The sequence below is a fragment of the Ostrea edulis genome, chromosome 1 (assembly GCF_947568905.1).
Source record: "Ostrea edulis chromosome 1, xbOstEdul1.1, whole genome shotgun sequence".
NCBI lineage: Eukaryota > Metazoa > Mollusca > Bivalvia > Ostreida > Ostreidae > Ostrea > Ostrea edulis.
The window spans coordinates 34,592,978-34,617,305 of NC_079164.1; the positions used below are offsets into that span (position 1 = coordinate 34,592,978).

Below are 24,328 nucleotides of genomic sequence, written 5' to 3' on the forward strand. Positions count from 1 at the left end.
AAAACACACAAGTATAGATTTGTATACTCTGGCCGATTTAATTACATAAAACACAATTTTGAAATTGCATTAACTAAACTTAATGATTATCAAATACAAGACTCGAGAATTTATCAATTTATTTTTGACAATTTAATGATATAAGCAGGTGTAAAATATTCACGTGACTCACAAGATGGCTGCGCCCTGTTAATTTCGGCGGTACATCATCTAAATATGATGATTACAAAATTGTCGAAATATGAACGACAAGGAGTATGCACCACTTAGTCCCCAGTGTATTCGAAACTTAAATGATAAGTTGTACGAAAAAAGAAAAACAGGAGCCTTGGAAGTCGAGCGGTAAGCCTCATTAAAGTTCAAGGTCGCGTATATTTTCTTTTGAATTTAAACAATACACATAGACTCAATGAAAATTAAACAAAGTTTGTTGAACGGCAAGTACTTAGATGATATGGAGTAGATTTTTATTAATGTTCATTTAAAGAAAAATCGAGAAAATGCAGTCCTAGTGTTGGAGAGCTGCTGAGCTGATGGTGATTGTGTTCACCAGGTTGGGAACACTTCCCCTATAGCGAGATATTCTCGCAAAAAACGCGATTATTCCTCTCTAGCGAGAGTAAATATATCCCATACAACCGAGAAAACACTCAAGGAGTACATCTATTTATGTTTCAAGTGAAAAGAAGAAAAAGTGCTAAAATGTCCGATACTTCAGCAAATATATTGATCAAAACAAAAACACTCAAGATGTGCATTGAATTTCAAACTCCATCCTTCTTATGCAGCACCGTTGATATGAAATTTCTTGACTGTGTTGTAAATTCTATGGAGACAATTCTCTTCATGTTGAGTGTATCGTACTATTCAGCATTGCACAGAATTTGTCATTATTTTCAATAAAGACACCAAAACAACTGTTTATGGTAATGTTTACTTTCTCGCTAAAGAAGGCTAATCGCATTTTAGCGAGAATAGCTCGCTATAGGGGAAGTGTTCCCAACCTATTCACTGGCACTTGGGTTCTGGCTTTTGATTGTTTATCATATGCCTGTATGATAAATTACTTAATATATGTCTAACGGTGTGACCGTGTTTGAGGATGAAGCAAAAAGTATTGGTATTAGTATTTATATCCATAACTGGATTTAAAAAATCCCAAGTTATCCAGATGTGTATGAACAGCTGTCAAAGCATCTTAACCATCAAATTACACGACTTTAGACATATTTGATCCGCCTACTCATTGAACACGGGAAATATAACACAATTGACGTGCAAAGTGCATTGTGACATCATATTTATCATTGGTGTTTAGCAAATTTACAAACATGGAATATCTAGAGGAGTAATTACATGATTGAATGAGAAAATAGTTTAAATACTATTATGGATTTTTTGTAACATCTCGGAATGATGTGATCTTAAGTAGAGAAGTTTCAAAATGGTGCAATACATGTTCTCGCGCTTGCATTCGAATTGACACCATTTTTACCAAAATTTTCAAGTTTCATAATAATGTATGGTTTAATTTTTCATTAGTTTTCTATAGTTTCCTTTTTTTAAAAATGTGTGTATATATATATATATAAATAAAAATGTGTGTATATATATATATATATATATATATATATATATATATATATATATTGCATCAGTGTGTATAAGTAGCGCTTTAGGAGCATAACAAAACTTCCTTTTTAGGGAAGTCGTGGCCGAGTGGACTTACGCACTGGTTTGACAATCTTGCTAGGCGGTGGGTGCCGTACGTCGCTGGTTTGACCCCGGGCTGGGGCGAAAATTTTCAGTACCTAGTTGTGATTATTTAGTGCTTTATATATTAATTAATTGAATATCACGTGTATCGTTTAGATCCTAAGGGTAAACGTAAGGTTGGGTGTTATAATTGTTTGTTTGTGCTTTATATTAAATATTCTAATACAATTGCATCGAGAGATCCACTCTCCTTATAAAATATCTTAAACACTGAATGACACAGCGACTGTGTGAGATTGCATCAGTGTGTATAAGTAGCGCTTTAGGAGCATAACAAAACTTCCTTTTTAGGAAAGTCGTTGTGGCCGAGTGGACTTACGCACTGGTTTGACAATCTTGCTAGGCGGTGGGTGCCGTACATCGCTGGTTCGACCTCGGGCTGGGGCGAAAATTTTCAGTACCTAGTTGTGATTATTTAGTGCTTTATATATATATATATATATATATATATATATATATATATATATATATAATATATATGTATATAAAGTCAAAAAATAAAAACCAATACTCAAACTTTTATCTATAGCGCTTTTGCCCTTTTGTCATTTTGTCAGTAGATTTTTAAACAATGTAAACAAGTTCCATATATATATATATATTATGCATGTCACCTATAGGGAGAGCTCTGCTTTCACAGCTCTTAGGGGCTGTGAAAGGGCTTTGTCCTCTATTGATTAGGTATCATACAAAATCTGGGACCCAAAGGCCTGTGAGTTTTTGATAGTATATACATAAAAGCTATCATCTTTTAATGACTTCGGAGTATAATATGGGTACATGTATTTTAGATTTATTATGTATATTTACATTTCAACACGTTTTTCTTGGGGTTTAGAAAAGGCAGGGATTGATCTAGGTAGCACTTATAGAGAAAAAGGCTGGGAGTTTTTGAGCTGCTTAGGCATAGCCCCCAGGTGAAATTCATTTTCTCCTTGACAGTTTAAAGCTCCATATTAATAGCGAGTCATTGTGATTGTGTATTTCTTCCTTTAGAAATTAGATCAATCTAAGTACGTGACATTGCCTCCGACTTTTCTTACTTTTTAGCTCACCTGAGCTGAAAGCTCAAGTGAGCTTTTCTGATCGCCTGTTGTCTGTCGTCTGTGTCCGGCTGTCTGTAAACTTTTTACATTTTCAACTACTTCTCCAGAACCACTGGGACAATTATAACCAAACTTGGCCAAAAGCATCCTTGGGTGTAGAGCTTTCAAGTTTGTTCAAATGAAGGGCCTTGTCCCCTTCAAACAGGGGATAATAACAAAAATGTAAAAATAGGGTGGGGTCATTTAAAAATCTTCTCAAGAACCACTGGGCCAAAAGAGCTGAAATTTACATGAAAGCTTCCTGACATAGTGCAGATTCAAGTTTGTTAGAATCATGGCCCACGGGGGTATGATGGGGCCACAATAGGGGATCAAAGTTTTACATACAAATGTATAGGGAAAATCTTTAAAAATCGTCTTCTCAAAACCTACTGGGCCAGGAAAGTTGAAATTTACATGAAAGCTTCCTAACATAGTGCAGATTGAAATGTATTAAAATCATGGCCCCCGAGGATAGGATGGGGCCACAATAGGGGATGAAAGTTTTACATACAAATATATAGGGAAAATCTTTAAAAATTTCCTTTTCAAAAACTACTGGGCCAGGAAAGTTTACATTTACATGAAAGCTTCCTGACATAGTGCAGATTCAAGTTTATTAAAATCATTGCCCCTGGGGGTAAGATGAGGCGACAATAGGGGATCAAAGTTTTACATACAAATATATAGGGAAAATCATTAAAAATATTCTTATGAAAAATCATTGGGCCAGAAAAGTTTACATTTACATGAAAGCTTCCTGACATAGTCCAGATTCAATTATGAAAAAATCATGACCCCTGGGAGTAGGTTGGGGCCACAATAGGAATCAAAGTTTTACATGCGAATATACAGGAAAAATCTTTAAATATGAGCCAAGGTGACTCAGGTAAGCGATGTGGCCCATGGGCCTCTTGTTTCAGATAGAATACTTTCTTGACATTTTTGTCACACGTGATCTAGCTCAGGACTCCTTTATGTGTTCACAACAATTCAATCCACCACTTATAGTTGTCAGGAATAAACATGATTGAATATCAGTTTAAAAAGAAAAGAAAAACATTGAATATTGGTTGACACTTTCATTTGGATTAATCTTTTAAATTTGAAGCAAAAACAAAATTTACTGAAAGTAATCAATACGAAATGTATTTAAACAATTTAGATCTGGTCTTGTCTTTAATACACAGTAACTCTCCTTGTGATGTTTGACTTTATTTTTTGTAAAATCATATACATGTATAACAATAGGTTATAGACAAAAATTCTAAAGATAACCCAAAACAAGCATTTATAAACATCATACCCCCAATAGATTTTTTAAAAAAGATATCCATTAGGAATGGTTTTTATAATGACTTCAAAGGATCTGATTTTAATCAGATTGTGTGAATCCCATTGCTTTCATTGGTCTTTGTGTATAACATATCGCATTTTAAGCATTTGAAGAAATGGGGAAAATGTTTTTCTAGGTTAGTCAGAGAATTTGTGATATCAGATGACCCTGCCAAGATCAGAAGGATTCTGAAGATCCTTGGAGAGGATTTTGCTCTGTCAAATCATTCCAATGCCAGGAAAGGTGGATCCATTGGGCTGGCAGCCACGGCAATAGGACTGGGAAAGGTAAGGAGGACTCGCATAAGTCAGTTCTAGGGTAGCCTAACAGTTCACATGTCTTACCCCTTCAAATCCCTGGCACAATCTTGCAACCAATCAAACAATGCAAGAGTAGCAATTGAAGAGCCTGTGCAAGGTTGTCAGCTGTGTTCACAGCTTAGCATTGTTGTTCAACTGCACTATTTGCAGAAGATCATAGGTTCAATTTACAATCCCACTCACAATTTTCATTTTTTGTTAGTATTCATGTATTTTTTCATGGTGTTGAGTATAGGGAGGCACACCTAAGAAATCTGATATGGATAGATAGTGGAGGATATGTACAATGATATTAACTTACCTGACTTATTCGGAATTCCTGTTCGCTCCGTGGGGAGCATAGGGCCGCAACCACACCTCTCCAACGTACTTTGTTTTGGGCTGCATTTTTCAGCTGGGCCCAAGTAAAACCTGCCTCTCAGGCCTCTGCTTCTATGGTTGTTTTCATTTCTACTGCTACCTGGGCAGATTTTCCAGAACCCTATCCTGGTGTTAGCTAGCCTTAATTGACAGAAAATTTGTCGGTGAACTGACTTCCTGATGGCTTTGACCTGTGCATATTATGAGCTCCACTTGAGAGCCATCTTCCGGATCTAGGTCTCGTACTTGTTGTGATGTTGTTGCGGTTTCTGTAGCACTGGGCTTTTTTATGGGGTGGACTTGCTAGCCCCACACCCAACCCCCTTGACCCGGAGGACCGGTGGTTTTCTGTTGGGATTTTCCTTCCCTTAGTCACTGGTTCGGGTTATTTAAAGGCACCGGAGGCTCGTCTTTCACCACTGTCACTCAGCTGCCGAAGCATTACCAGGGTCACCAAGACATGGAGGTGCGACATGTGACTTTCTGGCGGAACCTATTTGAGACAGTGTGCATTAACTCCAGGTTTTTATTGATGACACCTATTGACAATTAGTGGCATCCCTCGAGACCCACACCAGCATTTGACCCCATGTACAATGATATATTGAAATTGAAAAGTTTCAAAACGTTATTTAGTTAAAAAATAAAGTTTTAAAAGAAAGTAATTTGAAAAAAAAATTATAACCCCTCTTAGACTCGAACCCACGATCTACAGATCAGCAGTTTACATGTTAACCTACTGAGCTACCCAGCTAAGCAATTACATGTAGATGTAAAAGAACTTTACAGTGAAACCTGTCTAACCCGACATGCCGTGGGAGATAATGTCAAGGTCAGTTAGATAGTGTGTCGGATTACTCAGTGTTAAATATTTTTTGCTACATTTAATGTCAGATTACTTAAGAGCCAACACATTCCTAGGTCATCATACCATGTTTAATATTTTCTCTTCAGCTTGCATATGGATACAAATAGTGAAAAGGCTTCAGTTCAATTCTGCTCAATATTTTTTATTATGCCTTCATATGTACAATATACAAAGTAGTAGATTCTAATGTCTAGAAAAAATATTCAATGGTTATTGGTTTTAATTGTTTGATTTTTATACATGTATATGGTCTGATTTCAATATCAATAGATTATCTATTGTGTACATAAGCATATTTAATTATCTACTAACTTTAGTATGCATCACACTGACAGAAGTCTTGAACAAACAGCACTGGTTATCTAGCCAGTGGCTGATTATGGTACACCTACTTGGAGATACACAACATTGTGTAAATATGTCAGATTACTCAGGTGAAGTTACATTGTAATTAGCAGGTTGTGTTGACAAAGTAGTGCTTGAATACAGAATGTACTGTGGTTGGATTGTACTTTTTGTACAAGTATTAAAAAGAAATGTTTGGGAATGAAGTATTAGGCTTCATTCATGTTTTAAAAGGAAGTCAGTCAAAATGTCAATGTTTTATTCCTCCTTAACAAAATACACATAAAGTACAGTATCCCCAGTAAATTTAAAATTTATATAAATGCAGAGTTGTATTTATTTGAAAATCATCAGAAAATCTTAAAGTTTATTGAATGAACACATACTATTGATCTGTAGGAGTCTCAGCATTATGTGAAAGAACTTGTCCATCCTGTACTGGCCTCATTCCATGATGCTGACAGTCGAGTTCGTTACTACGCATGTGAAGCGCTCTACAACATTGTCAAAGTCTGTCGAGGGTTTGTGCTGCCATACTTCAATGAGATCTTTGATGGAATCAGTAAGGTAGGAAGAGAAGAGCTTTTCTTGTTACAACACGTCACTAAAATTCATTACTATAGTATCACAACAAGCACTGTTTGTGACTCAAAAGGCCAACAAAAATTAATTAATAGTTTCTCGGACAAAACATTTCAAATTTTGATTAGGCAAGCAGATTTTTGTTTTGACTTGGCTGTAGCATGAGTTATCTTTCCCTTGTTTCCGTATGTTGACTCTAGCATGAGTTACATATTCTTTCTCATGTTTATATAGAACAAGCAGTGGAAGTTTTATGAAAAAATAACTTACTATTAAGTGTATACTATTATTCTTTAGGGCTGAAACGATTCACCGAAATATTGATACTGTTCAATATAAATGCTCAATTCAATGTTTGATTCATTGCCTTGATTTTCGATTCGATACGTTTATTACAGACAGGTTCATTAAAATGCATCAGGCTTGACAGGTCTGTACTTTAATATTATCTAACATACCTACATGCAGGACAAAATAGAGTCCAATGACATTGAGATTGTTGTTTGCCTTGAGTTTGATGAAAACAATAATGAACTTTATTAGTTTAAACTGCAGAGTACAGAGCCAACAGGCATCTTATCGTTTGGCAGTTTGGAAACATTTGCTTTTAGAATTATGATTGTGAATGTTAGTAATCAATTTTTCTTCAATGTTATTATTGGCTTCTTCTGTACATTGTATTGTATTGAAAGTATTGAATCGTGGCATAAGTATTGCAATATGTATCATATCGTGAAGGGGAAGTATCGTTTCAGCCCTATAATATTCTTAAACACTTGCACATACATGTAAATGTGTATGCATTGATTTCAATAATTATTTGATAAAAAAAAATGTACATACAGTTTTATTAAAACCTTCTGAAAGTTTTGCATAAAAATCTATGACCCAAGAGTTACCTCATTTACATAAATAAACAAATATAGATTGGAAAAATTTTCATGCTGTACCTTTTCAATGGATGTGACCGAGCAAGAGAAACTATTGATTAATCATTTTTGGCCAAACATAACTGTTCAACTACTGCAATAATTCTAGTGACCAAACTCCTGATTTTTTATTCTTTTAAATTCTATTAAGACACATGACAAGACTTGGAAAATTAGAAAATTGAAATTAAGGCGAAAATGGTCTTTATAGTAAAATAAATCCAGGTCCCTAATGTTTCAGCTAACATCCGACACTGACCAGAATGTGAAGAATGGAACCGAATTACTGGACAGATTGATTAAGGTACCTGTATGTTGTAACATGAGTCAAACAAAATTACTATAGGATTGATCTAGGTAATTTGTAGTAATTAAATGTATTCAACGTTGGAACCCACAGATTAATTTTCTCTCTGATGCAGTACAATGCATGTAACAGAGAGAAAACTTGTGGGTTCTGGCAATGTATATTGGACAGAATTACTAGATTGATTGATCAAGGTATATTGGTAGTAATTATGTCTCCCCTATTTCAGGAGGAGACATTGTTTTTGTACTTTCTGTCCGTCCGTCTTTCCGTCTGTCTGTCACAAAATCTTGTGAACCGTTCTCCTCCTATATGGCTAATCTGATAGACTTGAAACTTTGTACAATGCTTCATTGCCATTTGTGGATGTGCATATTCGTGGAAGGAGGATCCAATTATTAGTCCCCTACCGACGAAGTCGAAGGGGACTTTAGGTTTGCGCTCCATCCATCTATCTGTCCGTCAGTCCTGCAAATCTGTTTTCTGGACTTTTTCTTTTGATGTGCTTGCAGATATTCATTTGATATTTGGTACATTGCTTTGCCATAACAAGTTGCAGATCAAGTTTGAATTTCATCTCGGTCTGTTGATACTTCATTAAGTTATGGCCCTTGGACTTAGAAAAATAACATGAATTATCAGTTTTCTGGACTTTTGTTTTGTTGTGCTTACAGATATTCATTTTATATTTGGTACATTGCTTTGCCATAACAAGTTACAGATCAAGCTTGAATTTCGTCTCAGTCCGTTGATTTTTCAGTAAGTTATGTCCCTTGGACTTAGAAAAACAACAAGAATTATCAAGTTTCTTGACTTTTTTTTTGTGCTTGCAGATATTTAATATTTGATATTTGGTAAATTGCTTTGCGATAACAAGTTACAGATCAAGTTCAAATTTTGTCTCGGTCCATTGATTTTTCACTAAGTTATGGCCCTTGGACTTAGGAAGATAGCATGAATATTGTCAGTTATCCTAACTTTTTTTGGTTGTGCTTACAGATATTCATTTGATATTCAGTACATCATGATGATTGCTTTGCCATAACAAGTTACTGATCAATTTTGAAGTTTTCTTGGTCTAGTCTTTGTACCTGAATAGTAGTTGGATTCCCAACCATTCCTATCCTGGTTTCCCAATCTTCCCTTTTATTATAACCTTAGTCTGATAATGAACTTCAAATATTGTTGCGGTCCAATAATTTTTGCCTCCAGTAGGGGACTACATGTATGTATTGCTTTGCAATACTCTCAGAATGCTTGTTTTCCGAAACGTTATAGTGGATCTTAGAGGGATGGAGGATGTAAAATAGCTTGTGAACACTTCTCCTCTTATTATGGCTTATCTGATAGATTTGAAACTTTGTACAATGTAGATGTGCATATTTGTGGGACATTTTTCTAAAATTATAGTGGCTCTAAGAGGGTTTGAGGTATAAAATAGCTTGTGAACACTTCTCCTATATGACTGATTGGATAGATTTGAAACTTTGCTCATTGCTTCTTTGCCATTTGTAGATGTGCATATTGTCAGGACAGGAGGATACAAATATTTTCCTAAAAGTTACATGTATTGTGTACCGGTATTTAAGAGGAGTGAGGGATGTTAAAATAGCTTGTGAATACTTCTCCTCCTATATGGCTTGTCCGATACAGTTGAAATTTTGTACAATACTTCAATGCCATTTGCAAATGTACATATTGTACATGTAGGTACAGGAGGATCCAATTGTTTTCCTTAAAGTTATAGTGGATCTGAGGGGTGGAGGGTGTGAAATAGTTTGCGAACACTTCTCTTATGTGGTTTATCGGAGTTCATAATGTATATGTTCCTGCTTATGCTTTCTTCTCCATACCATGCAGTAAAAGGGGGGGGGGGGGGGGGGGGGAAGGGTATCATTTGGAGCATTTCCAATTTGGGGAGCTGGGGAGACTTGTTTTTCATAAAAATAATCTCTAGTTACTCTTATGTTGCTATGTAATATGCAGTTCATTGTATTATAAGACATTGTGACAAAGTAATTTCAAAAGCAGTATGATATTTAGTTCATTGTGATATAGGGTGAGTCGACATTTTGAAACAGTAATTAAGCAGTGTGATATGCAGGTCAATATTTGTAGGACACTGTGACACAGTAATTAAGCAGTGTGATATGCAGGTCAATATTTTGTAGGACATTGTGACAGAGTAATTAAGCAGTGTGATATGCAGGTCAATATTTGTAGGACACTGTGACACAGTAATTAAGCAGTGTGATATGCAGGTCAATATTTTGTAGGACATTGTGACAGAGTAATTAAGCAGTGTGATATGCAGGTCAATATTTTGTAGGACATTGTGACAGAGTAATTAAGCAGTGTGATATGCCGGTCAATATTTTGTAGGACATTGTGACAGAGTAATTAAGCAGTGTGATATGCAGGTCAATATTTTGTAAGACATTGTGACACAGTAATTAAGTGGTGTGATATGCAGGTCAATATTTTGTAGGACATTGTGACAGAGTAATTAAGTGGTGTGATATGCAGGTTGATATTTTGTAGGATATTGTGACAGAGAGTCCCTCCTTTGATTTGATGGCTTTTATGCCCCTCCTCAGGGACAGAATCTATGCAAAAAATCATGAGGCGCGACAGTTCATCGTCTCATGGGTAAGAAGCTTTTCTGATTTAATTGTGAAATAATGAGATATTAAAGATTTTTCTCCTTGCCATCTGTTAGGATTTTAGACATGCTTCAAATGTATGCTCTCAATTTTTCTTCTTTGATATTGAGAATAGTCTGATTGATTTTGTTTGTCTAAGACAGATAGCAATACTTGATGCAGTACCAGATATTAATATGACGGTGCTGCTGCCAGAATTCCTGGATGGATTATTTAATGTACTGGGGGATTCCAGTCCTGAGATTCGCAAAATGTAAGTTAAACAATAAGTCACAACAGAGTGGTCATCATCTCTCATTGAACATGTACCATCATCTGGAGATTATATTACAAGGAGATTCAATGTGCCTTGTCTCATTTAAACAGAGCATTTGGAATGAAAGTTTCATATCAGAGCAACTTTACGATTTACTTCCTGTAGTCATAAATACTCAGAAACTGTACACATGATCACCTTTAAATTTCCTGTTGATAAAGTTTTAAGCTATGTTGACATTCAGTTTTATTTTGGTTTGTCTACAAGGTGTCAGGATCTCCTAGCAGAATTTCTGGCTGGAATAAAAAACAGTAATGCTGGGGTTAAATTTGAAGGCATGGCCAATATCCTTATTGTGCACTGCAACAGCGATGGTAAGTGCTGATTACACTAAATATTCCATGAAGTACCACATTCAAGGCCAAATATTCAGGGTATTGCTAATGACTGTATACTCTAGACAGACAGGATTATGTAGTCACTTTTAGGAGGGAACATTCATGTTTTGAATATTAAAAGATGGAACATCATTAACTATTTTATTTTGAAAGTAACTTTGCCATTTACTATTCGTTACATAATTATTCAAAGTACTTCCTACATCATCTTTAATCAGATTTCCACACATAGTTAATTTATATAAACCGTGTTTTATTATGTAAAATGAATGCATGATAAGGATAAGGCAGCAGGCTGAGCCTATATACATTTTCTCAATAGAATGTGTAATTTATAGTATAGTCACAGGTGTTCAATATCTGGTGGTCAAAGGAGTTCAACAGCTGGCTGTCAGAGAGGTTCAGTAGCTGGTGGTCAGGGGATTTAATCTCTTGTGGTCAAAGGGGTTCAATCTCTGGCGGTCAAAGGGTTCAACAGCTGGCTCAATCTCTGACTGTCAGAGAGGTTCAACAGCTGGTAGTCAGAGTGATTCAATTTCTGGCGGTCAGAGGGGCTCAATTTCTTGTGGTCAAAGGTGTTCAATCTCTGGCGATCTAATGTGTTCAACAGCTGGCTCAATCTCTGGCAGTCAGAGGGTTTCAACAGCTGGTGGTCAAAGGGGTTCAATCTCTGGCAGTCAAAGGGTTCAATAGCTGGCTCAATGTCTGGCTGTCAGAGGGGTTCAATAGCTGGTGGTCAGGGGATTTAATCTCTTGTGGTCAAAGGGGTTCAATCTCTGGCATTGAAAGGGTTCAACAACTGGCTCAGTCTCTGGCTGTCAGAGGGGTTCAACAGCTGACTATCAGAGGGGTTCAATAGCTGGTGGTCAGGGATTTAATCTCTTGTGGTCAAAGGGGTTCAATCTGTGGCGTTCAAAGGGTTCAACAACTGGCTCAATGTCTGGCTGTCAGAGGGGTTCAACAACTGGCTGTCAGAGGGGTTCAACAGCTGACTGTCAGAGGGGTTCAATAGCTGGTGGTCAGGGGATTTAATCTCTTGTGGTCAAAGGGGTTCAATCTCTGGCGTTCAAAGGGTTCAACAACTGGCTCAGTGTCTGGCTGTCAGAGGGGTTAACAGCTGGCAGTCAGAGGGATTCAATTTCTGGCGGTCAGAGGGGCTCAATTTCTTGTGGTCAAAGGTGTTCAATCTCTGGCGGTCAAATGTGTTCAACAGCTGGCTCAATCTCTGGCTGTCAGGGGGGTTCAATAGCTGGTGGTCAGGGGATTTAATCTCTTGTGGTCAAAGGGGTTCAATCTCTGGCATTGAAAGGGTTCAACAACTGGCTCAATCTCTGGCTGTCAGAGGGGTTCAACAGCTGGCTGTCGGAGGGGTTCAATAGCTGGCAGTCAGAGGAGTTCAATTTCTGGTGGTCAAGGGGGTTCAACAACCAGCAGTCAGAGGGGTTCAATATCTGGTGATCAATGGGGCTCAAAATCTGGCAGTCAGAGGGGTTCAATCTGTTACATCAGTTAGTGGAGTCTAGAATTTAGCCTACCTGCCTAGAAGTAAGAGCACCTGGGTTCAACTGTTATTCTGGTTCCCTACTGGAGTGGAGCTGTATCATTAATTCTATCTGTAACCGTTGCCTCTTTTCCAGATGATCTGATTCAGTTTACAGCTATGACCTGGTTACGGGAGTTCATAGGTCAAGCCGGTCGCACCATGATTCAATACACACCGGGAATTATTAACGCTGTCCTGCCCAATCTACAGAGTGCATCAGACAAACAGAGAAAATATCCTTTTCTGAAAGTAAACAAAGGAAACATTCCTAACAGATACCAATTCTTTTCTTGGATGAACTCAGTTTGATCTCGGATAAGTTCGGAATTGGTTGGAGGCATGATATATATTTGTTACTCTGAAGTTAATTCACAAGAATTATATCCTACAGAAGTAATGATTTCACTTTATTACATAATAAGCTTTTCAATGATTGAGAATAAAGTCCTTGACTGAGTGCAGTGTTGCGGAGGCAGCTAAAGTCCTTAATGATGCCCTGAAGGATCTCGTCTCGGACATCGATGACATGCCCTCATCAGAAGAGGTCAAAGATCAAGTGTCAGGAGAACTAAGGGAGGGAACAATTAACAACCTCGCAAGGTTACACCACTTTTAAGCCCCCGTAATTGGAGAGTTGGTTTGTCAGCAGAAACTTTAACCTTGACCATAACTTTTGAAAACTGAGTGCTAGGACTTTCATATTTCACATGTATATTCCTTGGTACAAGACCTTCTGGTACCAAATTTTTTGATTTCATGACCTTCACCATGGAGTTTGACCTAATTTTGAAAAACTTAGAGCTAGTGCTTTTATATTTCACATGTGTATTTGATGTGACAAGATCTTTCTTATGATACCAGAATTACTTTACTACCATACAGTGGCATCAGTGTTTCACAAACACATTTTGTTTTAATGTATTAACTTCACAAAATGTTAGTAAATATTATACAGTCAAGACTTTCCTCCAATAGTGAATATCATGCAATCAAGACTTTCCTCCAAACTTCACAAAGTATTAGTGAATATCATGCAATCAAGACTTTCCTTTAAATTTTACAAAGTGTTTGTGAATATTATACAACCAAACTTTACAAAGTGTTATTGAATTTTATACAGTCGGAAATTTCCTCTAAACTAAATGCACATCATATCATATGATTTTATCCTCATAACAAAATATTTAAAGACAAAAGTTCTAGATGACTAGGTGCACTGGAATGGCTTTAGTTTGTGAAGAAGAAACTCTCAACATGGATGATTATTTGAACCTATTTTTCAGTTCCAGCCAGCTGGATGTGAAGGGAGTGATATCTGTTCTCTGTCAGATCCTGGAGGGTGGAAACTTCGGGACGAAGATCGCAGCACTGGAGTGGTTAAGTCACATGCTGACTAAAGTCCCCAAGCGGACATTTCAATATGTGGACACATTCTTCCCGGTACTGTTACAGACACTGTCTGATGAGTCAGAAGAGGTAATTATGATGGTATAACATAGCATGTGCCCATTGTGTTGTGTGATAGCAACATGATGTGTCTGTTGTGTTGTGTGATGGCAACATACCATGTGTTGTGTTTTGTGATGTAACACAGCATATTTTATTGTTTTGTGTGATATTGCAGTGTATTTGTTGCTCCAAATTATCTATCATGTTATTTTCTATATATCAAAATTCATTTCATTTAAAACTGACTTTTTCCATAAAGCTCTCATTCTTTAGTTTTAATGTTTGATGAACCTGAGTTATTCAGTAGATGAACCTGAGTTATTCAGTAGATGAACCTGAACTTGAGTTATTCAGTAAATGAACCTGATTTATATAGTAGATGATCCTGAGTTATTCAGTAAATGAACCCGAGTTATTCAGTAGATGAATATGAGTTATTCAGTACAGTACAGCCAACGTGGATCCCTTATTTACCGTGTCACTGTGACGGAAACTTAATCCTTTCCGCATTACACTGTCGCAGTTTTTCATAGCGGGGCTTCGCGGGATCACGTTTATACCGCGGCGGAGTAAACTACCTGTATTTGCACAGTTGATAACAGGTCTGAATACTGTATCTTGTCTCCAATGACAGTTACTTCCAATGGATAGAATCAATTGAAAAGTACAATTTAAATCTTATACATGTATGTTAGTGAATTAAAATTTTTGCAGTATTTCAGAATGAATATATACGTGCATTATCCGTATAATCGACGATGTAAAACATAATTTACTTCAGAGATTTTGGTTTCGTATTGTCAGTGATGATCACGGGAAAGTTAATCGGTATTTGTAAACATCTTTTTAATAGAAATAAATTTGAAACTAGACTTTAGAAAATATTAGATAACATGTCGAAGAGATCTATCTTTTAGTATCTGTCTTTCCTGTCAGATCATGGCTTACAGTGTAGTTTTCTAATCAGCTGAAATTAAACATTCAAATTGCACGTGCATGGACAAGTATCTTTCTTCTGCATACGTTTCATTTAATTGAATTTCAAAATTAAAAAAAATACAAAAAATAATTGCATCGATTTGAAGAAAATCAGTATCTCATATTACAGTATTTAATGAATGTGTTAATTATTAAAATAAATCTAAAACCCAATTCTGAAACTTAGATATTTCCTTGATGATCATCGTGCGAAAAGTCATAAGATGAAATAAAAATACTTCTATTTGTAAAATAATACTTCGGCATTGAAATGCATGTATGATAATGTTTTATTCGTTGGAAAGCGAAACCATGGGGAATACATTAAATTGGGACTAAAATTGATGGGGCATGTGTCTTTGTTTGATACATATATTTCTTTTTATTGAGTATTGAAATTTTAAAATAAGACAATTGATCTTAACAAAATCTCGGTCTTCAATAATACATGTGTACATGTATTTGAGAAAGTCGTTAGTAAAATGAAACGTAAATCTAAATTCTACTTGAATCTTCTCGTTTTTGTTTAGAACATTCATCTTGCATATCGGATTATATGTTGGAAGATGTACGTATGAGTGATAAATTTAATGTTAGAATTTTCATAGTCATATTGTTATGTTGTAAATAGCGTGGATCTATGGTTGCGTAATACTTCCTGTCTACCTGAGGATCCGAGTTTTGAAATACTCGTGCATGGGTTTTACAAGGAAAAGTCCCTTTGAAGCAGTATGGCTTCTCTGCGAACATCACCCAAAATGTTGTCAGATTAAGGTTGGAGACACCCCCTTTCATTATCATTGTAAGAATATTGAAAGTTAAGCTTGACACATTCTTGTTACATATCCTTTTATTTGTTAGAAATGAGAAATACATAGCTTTTTCTTTTATTTATGCAAAATATTAAGTTTACGACAATATTTGATAAATCAATTAATTCACCTGCAAAAAAAACCAAATATTCAATTTACTTTCATTTTGCATATCATTTCATTCTTTGGAAATTGTACATCTCACTGGTACATGTAAATGTAACCTAATAGAATGTTAGATTTTAACTGTGTCTGTGACTGACTTTATTTGTCTCGCTAATCTGTTGTGCAGTGTGATCTTGAGCTTGCGTAATACTACTTCTTGATTACCTGTGTGTCCGAGTCTTGACATACTATCACAGTTTTGAAGAGAGTCCCTTTGCAAACATGCAGACCTCTCTCTCTCTCTCCTGGTGGATTTACCCGAGCCTCCCAGAAATTAATACATGTTGATTTTAATTTCATTCAAATTAATACTTTAATTGACTTTTTATACCCCCGTGATTGAAGATCAGGGGGGGGGGGGGGGGGGGGATATTGTTTTTGTCCTGTCTGTCATTCTGTAATCATATCTGAAACTTTAACCTTGCTAATAACTTTTGAACAGTAATAGAGCTTTGATATTTCACATGAGTATTCCTTGTGACAAGACCTTTTCGTGGGTACCAACATGTTTGACCCTGTAACCTTGACCTTGGAGTTTTACCTATTTTTTGAAAACTTTAACCTTTGCAATAACGTTTGAACAGTAAGTGATAGAGCTTTGATATTTCACATGAGTGTTCCTTATGACATGACCTTTCTGTGGGTACCAACATTTTTGACCCAGTGATCTTGGAGTTTGACCTACTTTTTGAAAATTTTAACCTTGCTTATAACGTTTGAACAGTAAGTGATAGAGCTTTGATGTTTCACATGAGTATTCCTTGTGACAAGACCTTTCCGTTGGTACTAAACCTTTTGACCTTGACATTTGACCTACTTTTTTTTTTTTACATTGGTCATAACTTCTAAATGGTAATTATTAGAGCTTTCATATTGTACATGAGCATTTCTTGTGACAAGATCTTTCTACTGGTACCAAGATATATGTTCTTGTGACCTTGGCCATCTTCAGAATTGACCATTATCGGGGGCATTTGTGTTTCACAAACACATCTTATTTGAAAATATGTTATATTGGAATCAACCAAATATTCAGGACTGAAATATGTCTAATCAAATTCTGCGACATAATTACTTGACATCGTACCATTTGTATGCATATATTCAAAATCTGCACACACACACCTGATCCTGAGTTATTCAGTAAATGAACCTGAGTTATTCAGGCCTGTACGGTGTGTACTCATCATTCATTTCTCTGCCTGTGGAGATTACACACAGCAGACACAGACAATGAACACAAATTCCACCTGTTTACAGGTTGTGCTCCTGGATCTTGAGGCTTTGGCTGAAATATCCTCCAATCCTGCTGGACACCATAACAAGCCGGCCTCTGCCCCCAGTCCCAACAAATCTGGTTCCTCCTCCAGTCCCAGTAAGTCCAAGCCCGCCGATCACCCCGAGAACTGTACCGGACTGAATGAATATTTCTCCAAGTTCATGGCTTGTCTGGTGGAACTGTTTAAGAAAGACCAGCAGTTGTTGGAGCCTGATGAGCGTGGCTACTTTATTATCAGGTAAACTCTGAGGGATCTGAATGCTTGTAAAATATTGTAGTGAACATTTCTCTGTAATTCAGCATGATGATTGTATTTCAATCAGTGGTGAATAATTAATATGTGTAACGAATTATAATTTATCCATTTTCTGCTTTTTACTGAAGTTTACCGTAGATAAGTATTCTGGATAAATTCATAATTGGATCTTAACTGATATATATCTTAGTACACATCTTTTTCATGGAAGGAAAATCTGAAGCCTGATATGTTGTTAGATGTCATTCAGTGAATTCTCCTCTTGTCCTCAGACAGTTGTGCCAGCTCCTGACCGCAGAGGACATCTTTAAGTCGCTCTCTCACATTATTGTGAATGAACCTGATGTGTGGTTTGCCTGTAAGATTGTTCAGACTCTGAACACCATTCTGTTGACCTCCACTGAGCTGTTTGAACTTCGAACACAGCTTAAAAACCTTGACACTCAGGTTTGTGTATTTAAGTACATTGTAGTACAGTAAGTACAAACTGTATATGCTATGAAATTCTTTATCAAATTTTTGCTCTCATTCTCAGAACTTTTTAGCTACATGTATATGATGAATGAGGTACTCTTTATATAAGGACTATAGTAGCTCTCATTCACGGTGTTTATTCCTCAGTGATGTTCTGTTACTTTCATTCAACAATTAATCGATCATCTCAAAAATTTTCTTGATACTTTTTATACATTTTTGCGTTATTATGATGTCATATAACATGTAGCAATTTAAGTTAAACCAATGAAGCAGGAAATGACATCATATAATGTTTAGAAACTCAAACCAATGAAGCAGGAAATGATGTCGTATAAAATTTAGAAACTTCAACCAATGATTAGCAGGAAATGACATCATATAATGTTTAGAAATTGAAATCAATGAAGCAGGAAATGACATCATATAATGTTTAGAAACTCAAACCAATGAAGCAGGAAATGATGTCGTATAAAATTTAGAAACTTCAACCAATGATTAGCAGGAAATGACATCATATAATGTTTAGAAATTGAAATCAATGAAGCAGGAAATGACATCATATAATGTTTAGAAACTCAAACCAATGAAGCAGGAAATGATGTCATATAAAATTTAGAAACTTCAACCAATGATTAGCAGGAAATGACATCATATAATGTTTAGAAATTGAAATCAATGAAGCAGGAAATGACATCATATAATGTTTAGAAACTCAAACCAATGAAGCAGGAAATGATGTCGTATAAAATTTAGAAACTTCAACCAATGATTAGCAGGAAATGGCATCATAATGTTTAGAAATTGAAATCAATGAAGCAGGAAATGACATCATATAATGTTTAGAAACTCAAACCAATGAAGCAGGAAATTGGAGGTCTGTGTCTCATCGCTTTTCTTCAATACAACAACCAAATTTAGTGTCGACTATTCACTAATGTAACAAAATACAAATAAATGTTTTTGATTTTAACTTGTATATTTGATTTTGAAAATAGCTGTATAAAACCGAACTGAAATACCCGAACCTGAATTTTAAAAATCCCAAAAATATTTGGAACCGTGACAGCCTTACACAGAAACTATAACACAGCAGAGGTAATTTTGACAAAAATAGTCGGCTCATCGTCATCTTTTTACACAGAGGAAAATACACTGAGGTGTAATAATTTAAATTTGTGTTTATAGTTCCCATGTAAATATTGTAATTGTCATTACAGTTAATCATTAGATATTTTCATTGTCATTATATTTATGCTGTAAATATTTTAATTGTCATTACAGGGGAGCTGTAACTATTTTAAGTGTCATTACAGGGGAGTGTAAATATTTTAATTGTCATTATAGTTAAGCTGTAAATATTTTAATTGTTGTTACAGGGGAGCTGTAAATATTTTGATTGTCATCACAGGGGAGCTGTAAATATTTTAATTGTCATTACAGGGAAGCTGTGCTCTGTTTTGTTGCCTGTATAAGTCCTGGTGCCACAGTCCAATAGCAACCATATCACTGTGTTATCTGACCCAAAACTATCACCATGCCAGCGACCTTCTGCTGACCTTGTATCCTTGGCAATCTGTTATAGAGATATGAAGCAACTATACACACTTCTCAAACCTCGGGGAGGAATTTATTGCAACCCTTGCAAGGTTACAAAGATGGTTACTCAAGGCTTCTTTCATGAAGGGGAGGGGTCATTTTGGGAAGATGAAAACATTTATAGAAGTGGGAAAATTACTGAGTATTTTCAAATACAATGTGTAATTATTTGCTACAAGTAGCATTCAAAATTTTTATAAACAATACACAAACACTTTCATTTTTATTGCAGACTTTTCACTCAATAATTTCTTATATCAGTCAATTTTGGAATTGTGATATGATACGGTCTAATACGGGATCCGCGTTGGCCGTACTGTAACTTAGTTGAAATAGCATCTTTTGCCATTTTTATAAAAAAGAAAACAATATTTTATGGACAGTTTCAATTATATGCTTCAAAATTATATAAATTATTGTTTAAAAAATACAAAATTCAAAACAAGAAAGTCTTACAAACAACAGTTTCCATACCTACTGTAAGGAATTTGTTATTTACATGTTTCTTATTGTAAAATCTGAAGAAGAAAAATGACCTCACTATTGATATCCAACAAGTGGACAGTATATGTTTTACCCTAATATTCTTAACATTAATACAGCGGGGACTTAGAAATCACTGTAGACTTCCTGAAGGAAATAGACAAACTTGTACAGCTGATTGAATCTCCCATCTTTGCTTGTGAGTAAGAAGTACAGTCTAACTTGTCTAAATCAGATGTTGTGTAATCCAAAATTTTGCACGATTGTCTTCACATAGATTTTGTATGTATGAATATGAATACATGTATTATTAGTACAAAGTGTATGCTATACTCCTGAAGGTGATTTTTAAAAATAATCTTTGATACCAAAGTGTTGTGTTTACAAGTTTCAGTGTACTCGTATATTTGTACCGTATTTATTTTGTTCATTCTACCTAGCTTTTGGATATATGTTGCTGAATACATGAGGTTTAGTGACTTTTAACTTCTGTCCATTTTCCAGATTTACGCCTACAGTTACTGGATGTCCAGCAAAATCAGGACCTGATCCGCAGTCTGTATGGCCTTCTGATGCTCCTCCCCCAGTCCGAGGCGTTCAAACTCCTCCGATACCGACTGGACTGTATTCCACAGTACCAGCTGATGACCATGAAGGAAAAGTATGTACTGATACACGTCATCGTGTTTAAGATATGAAACTTAACATGTAAATTATGTGTTACTTTTTGTAATAATCAAAGAATTTGCATGGTTTTGATTTGTGCAGAGCTGATGTGATAATCATGTGATTGAATTGTCATTGGATTTATTTTCATGTGCACAAGAATATGGTCAAAGTAACTTCATCAAAACAATTCTGGTGTCAGAATCAGTACACTTAAAATGGATGACAATGATTTGATTTGGAAGAGGGGGGGGGGGGGGGGGGGGGGGTTAGAAACAATTGACATTTTAGCAGACATGTTTATCATGATTGATTTTTTTTAAAAGTACTGTAGCTTGGGAAATTGTTTATCCAGATGCATTGAAAAATAATTCTGTCCAGCATTGAATTTTGCTGCTTTAGATTTTTAGACCTGCTAACTTTGTTGATGAGAATTACTGTGGATTCATTTTAATTCGTGGGAGCCATTGTTCATGGGTAAGCAAAATTTTGCTGGTTCGTGGGGACGTAGTTTCATGGGTAAGCGATACGATGTCACTAGGAGAGATAACTCTACTTGGTTTAAAAAATGTCTAAGGAGACATGAATTCGTGGGTAAGAGTGATCCACGAAATCCATGAACATCAATCCCCCACGAACAATGATGATTCCATTGTAGACTGTGAATCAAAGGAAATGGAGACTAAAATGGTATGCATACCGGTATGTGTCTGTGTTTCCTTGGTAGAAGTACATGTACATATTGTGCTGCAGTACTAACACAATTATAACCCCCGCAACAAAGTTGTGGGGGGGGGGGGGGGGTACTGGATTGGGTTGTCCGTCCGTCCGTCTGTAGACACAATGGTTTCCGGGCTCTAAAGCGTTACCCTTTCCACCTACAGTCACCATATCTTACATATGGACTACCCATGGGATGAAGATCTTCCCTATCGATTTTTGGGTCAAAAGGTTAAAGATCAAGCACACTGGACATCGAAGTAGCAATATGGTTTCCAGGCTCTAAAGCGTTATTCTTTCCACCCAAAGTCACCATATCATACATATGGACTACCCATGGGACAAAGATGTACCCTATTGATTTTGGGGTCAAAGGTTAAGCACACTCCTAGAGAAGAGACTACCCAAGGTTTTGTCATGCCCTTTCTTTTTTACACTCAGGAAAGAAGTAGTTTATACGTATTAACACCCACCCTTTGGGAGATTGGGGTAAGTGGGGGGTATTCTTAGTGAGCATTGCTCACAGTACCTCTTGTTTAGTATTGGCAGTATATTTACATTGTATGTACGTGTATTACATTTTGCAGGTCCCAGTCCTCAAAGGATCCAAGACCACTAGTATCAAAGATCAACTTCAAGGAACTTCATCAGCATTTCCTGCAGGTCCAAGCTAGACACAGAGCAGCCCGCAGCCAGAAAGTCAAAGCATCTATCAGGGCATAACATGAAAATGTGAAAAAAGCTCTAAAACAGCACAGTAGGGGCCGGGGCTGATAGGAAACAACTGTCATGAATTCCAAGAGGGCTTCTGTCTATTTATCTGACCTCTTACATGTATACAAAAGTATTGTTGCATGTAGTTGGTATCAGTTTCAAAACTGATGTTGGATGGAAATTGTGCTCTGTTCACACCAACATCTTTATGGATGATATCGATATCTATATGGTGCACATGCATTAGATACCAGTTGGGAATTCATTGCATGCAATTAAAATTTTGGATTTTGTTTATTAAATGAAATTGTTGAGAGGTAACACAAGACTAGTGTTATGTAAGAATGTGCAAAATCAGTAAATGTGCAAAGTCAGTGTGTACAAATGTATAAAATCAGTGTGTACAAATGTATAAAATCAGTGTGTACAAATGTTTAAAATCAGTGTGTACAAATGTATAAAGTCAGTGTGTACAAATGTCTAAAATCAGTGTGTAAAAATGTGCATTTGTTGAGAGATAAAAAATGAAACTGTGCAATATTTTATTGTGAAGGAGTTTGACGTCGAGAGTGTGCTGCATGTTATGCAGATATCTATAGTGGACGTTAAATTTATATCAAGCACCACCGTCAATTCTCAATGTGTAGATTACATGTAGTTTCAATTTTTTGCTTTGTTTCAATGAACTTTATGCTTTATTTCTAAAGGGTACTTCAAACACTCATAAATAATAAGAAATTAAGAAGTTCTGTATGATTTCACAAAAGGTCGAATAAATTAAGCTTTTCTAATTTCTTGTGATATTAGTATTATTTGCATGTTATACATGTACATTTATATTGGTTTTGTCAGTTTTGTTTTGGATGGTCAGAGGGAGTCCTTTTTGATATGAAACTGATTTGTTTGAAGTCATTCCGACACGAGAGATGGAGCTTTCTCTCCGACATAAACTGTCTAAAATCACATTTGTTACATATACTTTTGTTATGAAGTTTTCTCCATTTTATCTTCGATCTAGAAATTAAACTTATTTCAACATAACATTTATAATCTTTTTTTTTTGTCCGTTATACTGCAAAAAAAAATTGCTTTATGTGGTGCATCAATTTTTTCATTTGATTACGTGGTTTAATATTCTAAATGACTGATTTGAATGATCAGTTTCATTGTAACATGTCTCCTTAAAATTAACATGTATAAAAAATGCACTGCATGAACCACATACATGTAGTTATAACAGGAAAAAAGAAAATCCGAGATTTGAACCCAGAACCCTGGAGTCTATGGTCAGGTGTTTCTACCTACCAAGGTGGTCGTTATCTGATCATCGGCAATCAAACCCAAGACCCTGGTTTGGTGTTATATTCCTACTGAGCTAGACCACAGGAGTCTGAGGTTTAATATGTATTAAGATTGAAATAAAAATCCAGGAAAAAAATTACCTATCGTATTCTATTTTTAAAAAAAACATGTTTATAGAAGACAATGGATAATTATACCCCCCGCAACAAGTTGTGGGGGTGGTATACTGGAATCGGGTTGTCTATCTGTAGACGCAATGGTTTCCGGGCTCTAAAGCATTATCCTTTCCACCTACCGTCACCATATCATATATATGGACTACCTATGGGATGAAGATGTTCCCTATCGATTTTGGGGTCCAAAGGTCAAGCGCACTGGACATCGAAGTAGCAATATGGTTTCCGGGCTCTAAAGCGTTATCCTTTCCACCTACAGTCACCATATCATACATATGGACTACCCATGGGATTAAGATGTTCCCTATCGATTTTGGGGTCAAAAGTCACGCGCACTGGACATCGAAGTAGCAATATGGTTCGGTTTGTCATGCCATTTGTTTTTTACACTCAGAAAAGAGGTAGTTTATACCTATTACCAACACCCTTTGGGAGATTGGGGTAGGCGGGGGGTATTCTTAGTGAGCATTGCTCACAGTACCTCTTG

General features: G+C 36.1%; 1 protein-coding gene across 1 annotated transcript; it reads left to right on the plus strand.

Annotated features, from left to right (window-relative positions):
* Positions 1 to 156: 156 nt before the first annotated feature.
* On the plus strand, positions 157 to 23,404 carry LOC125658797 (protein VAC14 homolog). The gene is made up of 16 exons (XM_048890221.2): positions 157 to 342; positions 4,334 to 4,484; positions 6,490 to 6,657; positions 7,843 to 7,905; positions 10,450 to 10,557; positions 10,715 to 10,824; positions 11,095 to 11,201; positions 12,863 to 13,001; positions 13,231 to 13,368; positions 14,052 to 14,244; positions 17,433 to 17,689; positions 17,980 to 18,154; positions 19,625 to 19,743; positions 20,383 to 20,462; positions 20,768 to 20,924; positions 22,237 to 23,404. Exons 1-16 carry the CDS (start codon positions 242 to 244, stop codon positions 22,370 to 22,372), a joined length of 2,202 nt encoding a protein of 733 aa, XP_048746178.1. The 5' UTR covers positions 157 to 241; the 3' UTR covers positions 22,373 to 23,404.
* The last annotated feature ends 924 nt before the right edge of the window (positions 23,405 to 24,328 follow it).